Source organism: Dromiciops gliroides, chromosome 3, assembly GCF_019393635.1.
Source record: "Dromiciops gliroides isolate mDroGli1 chromosome 3, mDroGli1.pri, whole genome shotgun sequence".
NCBI classification, from domain to species: Eukaryota; Metazoa; Chordata; class Mammalia; order Microbiotheria; family Microbiotheriidae; genus Dromiciops; species Dromiciops gliroides.
Genome location: NC_057863.1, coordinates 599,038,058 through 599,052,885, shown reverse-complemented (window position 1 = coordinate 599,052,885; position 14,828 = coordinate 599,038,058). Strand labels below are relative to the sequence as shown.

The following is a 14,828-nucleotide window of genomic DNA, read 5'->3' as shown; positions in this document are numbered from 1 at the left end:
TTTGATCTAGTTTCTCTACATTTTAACAAAGTCTCTTGTGCTTGTGGCAAAGATAGAGAAATGTGGGCTATGTAACAATACAATTAGGTGGACTGAATATTAGGTGAACATCCAGTCCAAAGAGTAAGCCACTAATTGATCAAAGTCAACTTGTAAGGTCTTTTCAAGTGGTTTGCCCTTGACACCTGTCATTAGTTGGCTTTACAATTTTGGCAGTGACTTGAATAAAGGCACAGATAGCCCACTCATCAAATGTGCACTTTGCACAAAGTGGGGAGGGCTAAGAACTGGAAATCAAAGGAATATCCATCAATTGGGGAATGGCTAAACAAGATGAGGTATAGGATGGTGAGGGAATATTATTGTGCTAAAGGAAATGACAAGCAGAATGACTTCAGAAAGGCCTGGAAAGACTTGTATGAACTGACATATAGTGAAGTGAGCAGAACCAAGAGAACGTTGTGCACAGTGACAGCAATATTGTTCAATGAAAAACTGTGAATGACTTAACTATTCTCAGCAATACCATAATCCAAGACAATCCCAAAGGACTAATGATGAAGTATACTATCCACATCCAAAGAAAGAACTGATATTGATTGAACACAGGCTGAAGCATGCTGTTTTTCACTTTCATTTTTCTTTTATTCATTTTCTTATACAAAATGACTAATGTGGCAATGTTTTACATAACTGCACATATATAACCTATATCTGAGTGCTTACTGCCTTAGGGAGACGGGGAAGGGGAGGGAGGAAAGGGAGTATTTACTAAAAAAATTAAAAAGTGGGGAAGGATATTATCAGTCACACAGGATAACACAATCAGGATCCAAAAGATGAAATTTTATAGAGAAAAATGTTGTTCGTCCTTCATTTTTTTTTAATGAGGCAATTGGAGTTAAGTGACTTGCCCAGGGTCACACAGCTACTAAGTGTTAAGTGTCTGAGGCCAGATTTGAACTCAGGTATTCCTGACCCCAGGGCCAGTGCTCTATCCACTGCACCACCTAGCTGCCCCCGTCCTTCATTTCTGAAGAGGACCAATTAAATCATGGATGACGTCTTGACTTAAGCATGAATTGGTAGGATGATGTATGTCTGAAAAAGATCCAGTAATCTTAGTAGACTACGTCAATAGTGTGTGTGACACTGCAGCATTAGGAGAGAAATAGTATTTAGGCCCAGGTTTGTGAGAATCCCAGTCTTCTGTCCTGGTCAGACCACTTCTCAAGTATTGTGCTCAATTCAGGAGACCATAGTTTAGGAGAGTCAGGCAGAGGGCCTTGAGGTCATACCATGTGAGGATCAGTTGATGAAACTAGGGATACTTTGCCCAGAGGAGATAAGTCAAAACGGGAGTGGGGGTAGTGGGTGGAGATAAACTGGTGCCCTTCAAGTATAAGTAGAACTAGTTCTGCTTGACCCCAGGGGGCATAGCTAAGAATAAAAGATGAAAGCAGCAAAGGGCTTTGATGTAAAGGGAGAAAGTCTAAGAAACAAGAGCAATTCTGAAATAAAATGAGTTGCTTCGAGAAGCAGTGGTTTCCCTTTATTAGATGTTAGATTAACACTTGTGGAGATTTGTATGGAGATTCCATCATTAAATCCAATCTGAAACAAGGGATAAGCTTTTTCTTAATGAAACATGGCAAGAAATACATCACTCCTTTGGGGGACATCTGTTACCTTGGGGAAGAGAGAAGACCCAATGGCTATTATTAGCTGGTGGGAGTCTGGATCAAGCCACCCTTTCATTCCCACCACTCCCTCTCATGTTTGCTTTGAAGTAGAGTAAACATTCAATCCCTGGGCACTGTTTGGAGTTGTGAAGTAATTTACACCAGAAGATCCCTCACTTTTTTTTGAGAAGCTCCTTTTAATTTTCACAAAGTCTTGAGAGGACTGAAGAGGGAGGGGACTGGCAGTAAGTCCCCTGGGGATTTACTTGGGGGTGGGGGTGGGGGTGGGGGTGGAGGGTTGGGAGGAAGCAGGTACTGATAGAGAATGCAGTCTCCTCTACTCAGGAAATCTGAGTAGGCCTCAGAGAGGGCCACATAGAAGAGTAGAAGGTGAGGATAGGGCCAAAATAAAGCCTGAAAGAACGGGGCACAATGACTTCCACAATGTAAATAAAGGCCAAAGGGACTTTGGGTCAAAAACAATGGACAAAGTCAGTAGGAAGTGCTCCAAACTAAAGCACACATCCTTCCCTCCAGTTAACAATGGGTAAAGAGCTAAAGTGGAGTGTGTTAGGAACTGACAGTCCCAATCAGGCTACAAGGCAGTTCTCTTTAAATGTTTTCAAGGACTGTACTGGCATTTGTCCTGAAGAGTCTGTTGTGTTGAAATAAAAGATATCTATTTAAAACAAACAGAAAATTAGGGTATGACAGAAACCACAGGCTTGGAGGTCCTGGGTTCCAGATCTAATAGGAAAACCCAATCTGCTTGCCAGGGACCCCTAATTTTACATAATATATAAAAAGCTTTCTCTAAAGTGATATTAACAATATAATTTCCCTCCCGTTTGTTCTGGGAAGGAACTTCTGGAACAGAGGTTCTTAACTTGGGGTCCATGGATAGATTTTAAGGGGCCTGTGAATTTGGTAGGGAAAAACATTACATCTTTATTTTTCCACTAGTGTCTAACTGAAATTTAGTGTCTCCTTCCTTTATTTTGAGAAAGTTTCACCAGATGGCCAAAGCAGTCCATGACGTTTAAGAATTCCTGCTTTAGGGGGCAGCTAGGTGGCACAGTGGATAAAGCACTGGCCCTGGATTCAGGACTCCCTGAGTTCAAATCTGGCCTCAGACACTTAACACTTACTAGCTGTGTGACCCTGGGCAAGTCACTTAACCCCAATTGCCTCACTAAAAAAAAAGGAATTCCTGCTTTAGAAAGAGTTCTTACCTCCAATTTCTTAGCATTCACTTAGGCACTAACACCTTATAATCTAGATCCCTTCCCAGCCCCATCAGTAAAACTGTTCTCTCCAAAAAGAAAAGCTAAAGGTAGTCAAAAGAATACAATTCCAAGGGGCAGCTAGGTGGTGCAGTGGATAAAGCACTGGCCCTGGATTCAGGAGGACCTGAGTTCAAATCCAGCCTCAGACACTTGACACTTACTAGCTGTGTGACCCTGGGCAAGTCAGTTAACCCTCATTGCTCTGGGGGAAAAAAAAAGAACCCAATTCCATGGGAGCAGGGCCTGGGGACAATTCCAGTAGGGAAGAAAATGGCTCATTTCTTGTAGCACTTTGTCACAGAATTTCAGAGCTGGACAAGACCTCCAGGGACATCTACTCCAATCTATAACTTCACAGGAATTTTCTCTACAACATACCACACAATTGGCCATTCAGTTTTTACTCAAGTGAGTGGGAACCCACTGCTCCATGGGGCAGGTGGCTCCAACTTTGGATAGGATGGTTAGAATCCTAAGATTTCAATCTGGAAGAGACATATGAGGTCATCTGGACCAGCCCCTTCATTTTATAGATGAGGAAATTGAATGGGCTTTCCCAAGGTCACATAGGCAAAAAAGTGGCCAGGGTAGAATTCAAACCCAGATCCCAACCCCAAATCTAGCGCTCTTTCCCCTGAACCATGCTGCTGCCCTCATAAAGTTTTTTTCTTTATCTTAACCCTTTAACATTTATATTATAATTAAAATTATACTAATTTTTAATCTACTCATTGTTCCTACTTCTGACCTCTGGAACCAGGCAGAACACAGCCAATCTCTTTTATTCCAAAGTTCTTCCAATGTGACAATTGTGTCTCTCCATACAGCAATCATGTCCCTCCTAAAATACTCTGTAGCACAAAAAGGACACCCACTATCATCCAATCTGCCCTCCTATAGATGGTCCCAAGGTTTTCCACATGGTTTCCTAAACAGTCGTATACAAAACTGGACCCCTGTTCTAACCCTATCAAGATCTTTTTGAATCCTGACTTTGTCATTCACTGCATTAACTATCACACCCAGCTCTGTGTCATGGGCAAATCTAATAAACATACCATTGGTCTTTTTTTCCAAGTCACCAATAAAAATTTTCAACAGCCCAGCTCCCAAGAGCACCCCACCAAGCCTTCCACCTGAGGTGACACTACAAAGATCAGTTAATGAGTGTTCTTTGGCTCTGGTCATCCCACCAGTTCTGAATCCACCTAATTATACCATCATCTAGCCTGCATCTCTCCATCTGTTCTTCAAGCATGAGAAGCTATGTCAAATGCTTTGAGAAAATTGGAGTAAATCATATCTGTGCCACACCCCTGATCTACCAGCTCAGTAACCTTCTCTACAAAGGAAATGAGGTCCGGCATGACCTGTCTTTGATGAAAGCATGCTGGTTCTTGGGAATCACTGTCTCCTTTTCTAGATGTTCATGAATCCCTTGATGATACATTTTAACACACTGCAAAATACCAAGAGTGCAATCAAACTATCTCTGAAATGTACAGACCATTTTCTCTTCTCCCTTTGTCAACTGGGGCATTTGTTCTTCTTTGAGTCTGTGGCACCATAACATGCTCTGTGATCTTTCAAAGACCACAAAGAGTGTTTCAGCAAACAAATCCACCAGTTAGTTCCTTTGCTACTATAGAAGGCAGTGCATTCAAGCTTGGTGACTCAAACTCACCAAGGGTAGCTAGGAGCTCTGCCCCCCTTATTTATCTTGGAGAGTCTTGTTCAGTTCTTTCTAGTCTAAAGATTGTTTTCCTTGGCAGTGAAAAACCGAAGCAGCTCAGGCCTATCATCCGAATCCTTTGTCCTCTGCCCACAGACATTAACAAAAGTCACCATCAGCCCATTATTGTGGTCTTTTTCTCCTTGGCAGAGAAAGTAAAGGCAACATAAGAATTAAGTGACTCGACCTCCAATTTTAACACTCTTTAAAAAATTTTTGAGTTCCATATTCTTTCCCTCCCTCCCCTCTCCCTTCTTTGAAAAGGCAAGCAGTCGGATAGAGATTGATACCTGTGCAATGATACAAAACATTTCCATATTAGCCATGTAGCAAAAGAAAACTCTGACAAAAAACCCCCAAACCAAGAAGAATAAAGACAGTTTAAAAGTATGACTCAATCTGCATTGAGACTCCATCAGTTTGTTCTCTGGAGGTGGACAGCATTTTTTATCATGAATCCTTTGGAATTGTCTTGGATCTTTGTGTTGCTGAGAATAGCTAAGTCATCCACAGTTCTTCGTCCTGTGGTATTGCCGTTAGTATGTACCATGTTCTCTTGGTTCTGCTCACTTTACTTTGCATCAATTCATGTAAGTCTTTCCAAGTTTTTCCAAATTTGTTCATCTTTTTTCCCCCAATACGGTTAAAAAAATAAACAAAACTTTTTTTGGTAGACTTTTCTCACTGGCCTCAGCTGATTTTGAGCTTTATTTAGCACTCTTCACATTAAGTGTCATTACGCAGACAAGATCTGGGGATGTTTTGCCTAGAAAAGACTCTGGAGGGATATGCTGGGCAAGGTTCAGCATCAACTTGGAAAGAGGTCTTCAGTATAAATATCCTAGGGGGGGCAGCCAGGTGGCACAATGGATAGAGCACCGGCCCTGGAGTCAGGAGGACCTGAGTTCAAATCGGGCCTCAGACACTTAACACTTACTAGCTGTGTGACCCTGGGCAAGTCACTGAACCCCAATCGCCTCACTAAAAAAACAAAACAAAACAATAAATATCCTAGGGATCTCTGTTTGGCTCTGTGCCACTTAAGATTTTTGTCAAGGACTTAGATAAGAGCACAGATATCAAATTTGTGGATGGCATAAAACTGGCTAACACATGGGATGACAGGAAGGATCCCAAAAGATCTCTACAGGACAGAACACTGAGCTCAATTGAATAAAATAAAATTTAATAAGGATAAACGTACAGTCTAACACTTGGATTCATGAATTCTGTTTTACAAATGCAAGATGGGTTGGGGGTGGGGTGTTGTCGGTGGGGTGGTAAGACACTCATCATTAGAAAGCAGTTTGTCTTAAAAAGAGGCATATAAACAATGTGAGTCAACAATGTCAAGTGGAAGCCAAAAGGACTAATGTAATCCTTGACTGCGTTACAAGAGATATAGTTTCCTGAAATACAGAAGCAATAGCTGTTCTATATTCTACCACAGTCAGTCCACTCCTGTGGAGTATTCTGCTCAGTTCTGTGCACCAAGCAAGGTTGAAAAGGGATTTTGATAGGGAGAAGAATATCTATTAGAGGGCTCATAGAATGGTGAAAGGAAGGACTTCCAGTCTATGCCACATAAGGATCAGCTGCAGGAGCTGAGGTAGTGGTGGTAGTGGTGATGGTATTTAGCTTTAAGAACAGAAGACGGACAGAAGACAATTGCTATCTTTAAGTATCTGAAGGACTAAGACATAGAAAAGAGGTTATAATTTTTTCTTCGGCCCCAGAGGGCACAACTAGGAACAATGGATGGAAGTCACAAAGAAGCAAATTTAGCCAATGTTAAGAAACTCTTCCTAATAATTAAAGCCATCCCAAAATGGAATGGGCTGGTCCTGTGCCTGTTCCTGAGATCCTGGAATAACACAATATTAAATAACCCCCCAAAGCAGCAACAGGACCAGCCCATACCTTCATAATAGAAGTTCTAATATCAAGTTGAAAGTCAGGAAGTAGGCTGTAAGAATGGACAAACAAACTCAATCCAACCATAATGAGCTATTAGGATACAAATGCAGAAGAGAATGACTTCAAAACATCTATAAACATTGTCTCAGAGAAAAACATAGCTTCATGACTATCTCAACTAGAAATCCTAGAAGAAATGAAGCAAGAATCTAAAAATGAGTTTAAAAAAAGTTTTTTCATAAATTCCATAAGAGCACAAGAAGGGAAAAAAACTGAAAAAGAAATGAGAGCTATGGAAGAAAGAATTGAAAAGGGAACTATCACCTTGACCCAAGAGGTACAAAACTTTGCCCTAGCAACAAACCCCTTGAAGATTCGAATGGATTAAATAGAAGTCAGTGAATGACTCCATGAGGCAACAAGAAATATTAAAACAAAGTCAAAAGGCTGAAAAAAATAGAAGAAAATGTAAGGTGTCTTATACCAAAAGCAACTGACCTGGAAAACACTGAGGAGGACAAATTTAAGACTCATTTGTCTATCTGAAAGCCAAAACCAAATATAAAGTGTGGACATCATATTTCGAGAAATCTGAAAAGAAAACTGCCCAGATCTCTTAGAACCAGAGGACAAAGCAGACAAAGAAAGACTCTACCTGTCACCTCCTGAAAGAAACCCCAAAATGAAAAGTCCCAGGAACAGAATAGCCAAAATCCAGAACTTCCAGGTCAAAAGCAGCCACGCCTATACAGGAGAGAACTTGAAATACTTTATTCCAGAAGGCAATGGATATGGGTTTACAGCCAAGAATAACTTACCTAATAAAACTGAGTATGTTACAGAGGGAAAATAGATCTTTAATGAAACAAGAGGTCTTCTAAGCATTCCTGATGAAAAGACCAGAGCTTCATAGAAACTTTGAAGTGAAAAGGCAGTAGTGAAGAGAAACATAGAATGATAAACATTACTGAACAATGATAAAGAGCTAAACAAAGGTAAACTGCTTGCATTCAAATATGGAGAGTTGATGGAGTCCCACCTGAACCCTATCATCACCAGAGTTCATAAAGGGAGTCTAATTAGACAAGTCTTGGGAGTGGTTTTATTATATCTAGATGATCTTAAGAATGAAAAGAGTGGGGAAGGGAAATACACTTTGGGGGAAAGGAAGGGAAGGGGGGTAGGTTGGAGAAAATTGTCTTTCATAATTAGGGTGCATAAGTAGACATCTATTTACACAAGGAGGGGGGAACTGGCTGATATCTGAACCTCAGTCTTCTCTGAACTGGGTAAAAGAAGGAAGAGATAAGCACAGTTATATACTCAGCAGTGAAATAGAAGGGAAAGGGAGAAGAGGGATGGGGAACTAGAGAGAGGGTAGACGAAGGGAGAAAATGGTTCTAAGCAAAACAAACTGTAATATCGTGCAAAGATATTTATGGCTCTTTTTGAAATGGCAAAGAATTAGAATCTGAGGCGTCCATAAATTGTGGAATGGATGAACAAATTATAACATATAAATATGATGGAATACTATTGTGATAAAATCTTGTTTTGTTTTTGCTTTTTGCGGGGCAATGAGGGTCATACCGCTAGTAAGTGTCAAGTGGCTGAGGCTGGATTTGAACTCAGGTCCTCCTGAATCCAGGGCCTGTGATTTATCCACTGTTCAACCTAGCTGCCCCCCTATTGTGATAAACTTATCAGAAAATGGCCAACCAGGAATCCATTGGACTAATGAGGAAACATGCTTCCCGCCTCTTGAAAGAGGGGTGAACAACTCTATGCAGAATGAGATAAATATTTTTTTTAGGACATGGCCATTGTGGAGATTTTTTTGGATTGACTATCTATGGTAAAGAGTTTTCTTTTTCTTGTGTTCTCCATGGGAGCAGGTGGGGTTGTGAAAGAGGGATGATAAAGTGGAGGGTGGGTGAGGAAGTGGATCTTGGCTGATTAAAACAAACAAAAATGTGTATGTGTGAATACTTGTGAACTCTGAGCAACACAATAACTAACCATAACTCTTGAGAACCTATAATGAAACATGCTACCCACCTCCAGACAGAGGTGATAGACTCAGTGCATTGATATATATGTATATATGTGTGTATATGTATGTGCATGTATATACATGCATATATAATATATGTATTATAGAAGATAAGCCTTCTCTTCCTCTCCCTTCTCCCCTCTCCACCAAACACATACATGTGTATGTGTATTTTTTAACAAGGTCAATGAGACATCTTGGTTTTGTTTTGCTTAACTATACATGCTTGTGACATGACTTTTTTTTCTTGATTTTTCAATGGGTTGGGGTGTGGGAAGAAAGAGGGAGAGGTTGGTCTTTGTTTGAAAATAAGATAAAAGTTAATTTAAACAAACAAGGGAGGTTTGACCCAGACTGTGAAAGGCTTTAAATGTGCAGCTATTTATATTTCACCCTGGAGGCAATGGGGAGCCATTTGTGGGGGATGGATCAGAGAGCAAACCAAAGAAGAGTCTTAATGGGGCAAGCTTTTGGGAGGCTATTGCAGTACCAGGGAAGGAGCATATACAAAAGAGCTATGAAGACAGACCCAGGATTCATACCTGCTCTTTCCACTACACTGTAATGTCTCACCCTCTCAGCTCCTATGATGAAGAGTTAACTGCCTCAGAATTCCGCTCATTTTATATTCAACAGCCCTAATGATTATGAGGTTCTTCTTGATGCTGCAATGAAATCTTCCTCCCTGTGACTTATACCCATTGCTCTTAGTTTCTTGCTAACTTCCCTCAGCCCCAACCCAGGCAAGGTTTAACCTAGGATGCATATGTCACACAACACACACAGATAATAAATGTTAAGCAGCACATATATCATTTTGATAGACAGTTTTTTGGCTTACAAAGCCCTTTCCTTCCAACAGCACTGTGAGGAAGGAAGTACAGGTATTATCCTCATTTTACTGATGAAGAAACAGAGGGTCCAAGTGGTTGAAGTGACTTGCTTTAGTTTACAAAGTTAGTATGTGACAGAGCTAAACCTGGGTATTCTGATTCCAAGATTGGTGCTCTTTCTATACTACCATGTTGTTTATCATTCATATCAGGGGTGGGGGTGGGCAGAGAAGGTAGCAGGGAAAAGGGGACAGTCCTGACCCGGAATTTTACCAGTGAAGAGAACCTGTATCTTTTCCAAAAAAACTCCAAATGGAGTCACAAAGAGTCAGACATGACTGAAAAACAATTAAACAACGAGTTTGGAATCCTTTCAGAAGAGCACTTTGGCTGAACGGTTTGACTTAGCTTTAGAACAAACTGCAAACAAGGGCTCATATCTTGCTTTAATCAATCAGCCTCTGACTATAAACTCCCACCCTCCCATAGGTGGTCAGAAAATGTCTGTTTTATAAACTATGCTGGGGGTGTAGTTGTCTATCCAGGGGATTCAGCACCACTGAAAATAACCTCTGAATACTGATGCAATGGCTCATTTACCCACCATAAACAATACAAAAAAATGATGAGTTTTTCTTCTGGTCAGAAAGATGAATCTTTGTTTTTCCAAACAGGGAGAGGATTTTTTTAGTGAGGGTTTAAAAAAAAATGTTGTTTTGGGGGTAGCTAGGTGGCGCAATGGATAAAGCACCGGTCTTGGAGTCAGGAGGACCCGAGTTCAAATCTGGCCTCAGACACTTGACACTTACTAGCTGTGTGACCCTGGGCAAGTCACTTAACCCCCATTTCCCCACAAAAAAAAAGAAAGAGAGAAAGAAAGGAAGGAAGGAAGGAAGGAAGGAAGGAAGGAAGGAAGGAAGGAAGGAAGGAAGGAAGGAAGAAAGAAAGAAAGAAAGAAAGAAAGAAAGAAAGAAAGAAAGAAAGAAAGAAAGAAAAATGTTGTTTTCACCATTTCTGGGTCTCATTTTCTAGATTTAGTTCTCTAGGTTGGGAAAAAAAAACACCACACCATACCCTGAACTTCATAACCTTTCCCCCCCTTCCCCCCGGAAATTTTCCCAACCTTCTTATACCTACCTGACAGTTCTTCTTTGTACTCTGCTATCCAGCAACACTAGCTGTTTCTGGCTGTTCCTTGAATAAGACACGTCATCTCCTGACTCCAGGCATTTTTATTGGCTGTCTGTCATGTCTGAGATGCTCTCCCTCTCCATATCTACCTCCTTGCTTCCTTCAAGTCTCAACTAACATCCTATCTTCTTCAGAAAGCCTTTGAAAACCCCTCTTATTTCCAGTGCCTTCCCTTTGTTAAGTATCTCCAATTATTCTGTAAAGAGACTTATTTATACATAGTTGTCTGCATTTCCCCATTAGACTTGAGAGATCCTTGAATTCGGGGACCATCTTCTCACTTTCTAGTACTTAGCACAGTGCCAGCCACATAGTCAGGCTTAACAAATGTTTATTGCTTGACTGGTGTAAACACTGGGGTGGAATATGGTACCCTGAAATAGACCAGAGTTAATGAAACAGAGAATAGAAAATCAAATGCTCACTGGGATGTAAGGACTTCCCCATCCAGTCTAAGATTCTAGCTTGGAAAGAAAGTATTTGCGAGCCTAAACACCAAATTTTGTAAATAGGATAGCAGGGAAACATCAACATGGGGTGTCCAATGGAATGTGAACTCCAGACTGGAAAAAACATAAGATAGGCAAAATGGTTAAAAAAAAATCTTTAACAGAATAGAAGTGTTAAGGGTTAAAATTCTAGCTAGTCTGTCTAAAATATCTAATGAGTGGTCGCCAATAAATTATAAGCTTTAGCAAGAGCACTTTTAAGCATTTATTAAGGAAAACAAGAATTTGGTAAAGAGAGAGAGAAAAAGGCCTAGATTCCTATCTATTAAAGGGAGAGCACATTTCCAGCTCCCTTCTCCGCCAGCGTCCTCAGGAAAGAGCCCGAGAGCGAGCGCCAGTCTCTTCCTTCCTCCTCCCACTAGCCCGCGTCACTTCCTGATGCCTGGTCTTGCCCTCAAAGACCTTCGCTTCATGGGCAGAACTCCTCTACAGTAAGTATCCAGCAGGTGGCGTCATTCCAATCGTTACAGAAGGCAACCAACTCGTAAAATACTATTTGAGAATCTGAATCCTAAGAGATGCTAGTTAAATAATACCGCTGATAATTAACAATTGTATCATATTTTAAAGTTTTCAGAGCATTTCACATATATAATCTCATTGGAATCTCACAACAATCCTGTGAGATATGTACTGTGGCATTATCATTCCCACTTCACAGATGAGGCAACTGAGGCTCAGAGAGGACAAATGATTTGCCCTTGGACCCACAGTTATGATGTAGCAGAGGCAGAATTCAAACCCAGATCTTCCCAACTCCAAGGTAAGCATTCTGTCCATCGCGTCTCAGTATGACTTTATGCATGCCCCCATCAGTTGGTACAAGCTGAAACTATCTGGCAACCGTTCAAATCAATTTATGGATGATGGCTTCATGGCAGATTATAGGTAGTACCCAACTTACAAATGGTCTGTTTTCCAAAATTTTCTTTGTTAAATTGGTCATCTGGCATTTAGAACACATTTTTATAACAGAAGCAATGTTATAAATGAATATCAGATTTCTAGGCTAGCCCCCCATTAATTCAGGTGTTGAAGTGAATAGAGTGCTGGTTGCGGATCTTCCTGAGTTCAAATCTGGCTTCAGATACTTAATAGCTGTATGACCCTGGGCAAGTCAATTCACCTTGTTTGCCTTAGTTCCTCTTCTGTAAAATGAGCTGGAGAAGGAAATGGCAAACCACTCCAGCGTCCTTGCCAGGAAAACCCTAAATGGGGTCACAAACAGTCGGAAACGACTTCATAGCAACGGGCTAACCTGTAAAGGCTCATGTAGTGCATTCTGCAGTAATCTCTAAAGCTTCATCTTAACATGCAAGTGAACCTAAACTCTCACAAGAGATGTATACAAGCGGAAGCACAATCTCTGGATGGGTCTACCGGGCTGAAAAGGTTTTGAGGACAGGCCAGGCTACCAACTTCACCTGTCAAAGAAGAACCAGCTTAAGTGTAGAGAGGCTTCTCAGAAAGGTGGACATCAGGGAATGAATTTTGTCAGGCACATCAACTCAAAGAGACTTACTACTACTGTCACCTATACTGTTGGACCTGCAAAACAAGAACACCACACAGATCCTTGAAGTCCTGAACCATGGAGATGATAGAGTAACAAGAGAAGCCCTAAGTCTACCTGAGTCTTGAGGCCTAAGCTACCTGAAACTGGGCCTGACTCAGCCTGATCCCTTTGGGGAAGGGAGTGGTAAAGAAGTCTGGTTAAGAATAGAGAGATGGGTGGAGGGTTTGGTGGGCAAACCCAGTGACAGCATCAGGTTGGGCTTCAGAAATTAATAGAAAATGGGGATGATTTATTGTGAAGGATGAATCATTTGTAAGTCAGGTGTTCCCAAGTAGGAGAACACTTGTATTAATGGGAAGTTAAAGATAGTGTGGGCATTCCTAACCTTACAGAGTCATAGGTCAACATACTAATTCCTACAAAAGAGCCCTTGGTATCCCTGGGAGAAGTAAAACCCTGGATTGAATGGATCACCAGGCTGACCTAAAGTGGCATTCCTTCTGTTCTTAGCTTGCCTGTCTCTGCTATGCAGGGGATTCCTTTAATCACTATTTCATAGGATTAACAAGGTTCTCTGTGTGACCCCTGCAAACATGCCAACCCCAAGAAAGTACTCTATACACAATCTAAATAAATCCAAGCAAAACAATGGTCTGGGACCTGACATTGGACCAAGGGTTTGCTTTATTCCTTAACACTAGGGCTCCCCTCAAACTTTATGATCAGATTTGATGGGTTTTCCCTTCCCTTCCCCCATGGGCAGCTTAGGTTGATTCCCATATCCTATTAAGTGTCATTTGATTCTTAATGCACATTTCTACTGAACTTTTTTCTTTTTAAACTGCCCTGAGAATTCTGTAAATTTTGCCATCAGCTTCTCCAAGGTCTCCAGGTCTTCACAGAAGAGGCATCCAAACAGTGAAAATGTTCGGAAATCTTGGAAAGATGTTTGATCTTTCACTGACAGCACAGAGGGCTTAGGAATAATTCATGCACTATGCAAAACAAAACAAAAAAGCAACCTAAGTTCAATATTAAATTCAAGTTGAGACATTCTGAAGGCAGATTTTACAGTCATATATATATATATAATCCTTAACAGATTTCAAGCTTTAAAAAATGGGTTTTCTTAGGTTGTTGGATTTTTTTTTTTACGTGCCAAAGAAATGGGAAAGCGTCAGTGGGACAACCCAGAGGTGACTCCAAGACCCTCAGAGTTGGGAACTAGATTTTACAGAGGGAACAGGCAGAATGAGTGAAAAGAGCCCACCAAAGCACCCGGCCGGCTGGTCCAGGGCCCCCCCCCCCTCCCGCCCCGTCCATGCACCTGCTTGTCTATGGGGGCTCTGGCCAGCGCTAGTCCAGCGCGCCCCGGGCAAGGCTGGGGCGGCCAGCCCCCTCCTCCCTCGGGGGTCCGCACCCCGGGGCGCCTGTAGCGCTGGGGGCACAGAGCAGCACGCCCCCCGCCCGCAGCCCGAGCTCACCGAGGTGGCCGCCGACGACGGTGACGGCGATCTGGTCCATGAGCACGGCTCTGAAGTGCACGTCCTGCTCGGAGCAGCGCTGCCGGAGGGCGCGCAGGATCTGCACCTGCGGGTAGTCCTCGCGGATCCTCCGGTCCGTCAGGAACCAGAGGCTGGAACACATGGCGGCCGGGGGCAGGGGCCCGGGGGGTGCGGGCAGGAGAACGAGGAGGGCGGGCAGGGCAGGGCAGGGCAGGGCGAAGCTGGACCTCGGTGTCCGCTCTCCTCCTCTCCTCGCTCAGGCCGCTGACATCGCGGGCCGGGCGGCAGCGGTGGCGGCGGCTGAAGTTCCGGCTCGGACTCGGGGCTCGGGACTCGGGGTCTGGAGCTCAGCTCGGGATGCGCCGACAGCCGCGAGCCGAGTACCCCCCCCACCACAGCCGCCGCCGCCGCCGCTACAGCCGCCGCCTCTGCAGCCCTGACCCAGCGAGTCTGCGCAGCAGCCAATCAGCGCCGCCGCCGCCGCCCGGCCCCAGGGCCGCCCAACCAATCAGCGCCCGCGCGAGCAGGACGCGGGACGGCGCCTCAACCCAACTGCAGTGTCGGCCCACCCGGAGCCGCGCCCAGCGCCGGGCCGACGCCTGAC

At 42.9% G+C, this 14,828-nt stretch overlaps 1 protein-coding gene across 1 annotated transcript in view; it reads right to left on the bottom strand.

Annotated features, from left to right (window-relative positions):
* RIMKLA (ribosomal modification protein rimK like family member A) overlaps window positions 1-14,623 on the bottom strand; it is a 71,346-nt gene extending 56,723 nt beyond the window's left edge. Inside the window, exon 1 of the mRNA XM_043996136.1 lies at window positions 14,204-14,623. Coding sequence (XP_043852071.1) covers window positions 14,204-14,366 — 163 coding nt within the window. The 5' untranslated portion in view covers window positions 14,367-14,623. The remainder of the gene's footprint in view (window positions 1-14,203) is intronic.
* Window positions 14,624-14,828: the final 205 nt, after the last annotated feature.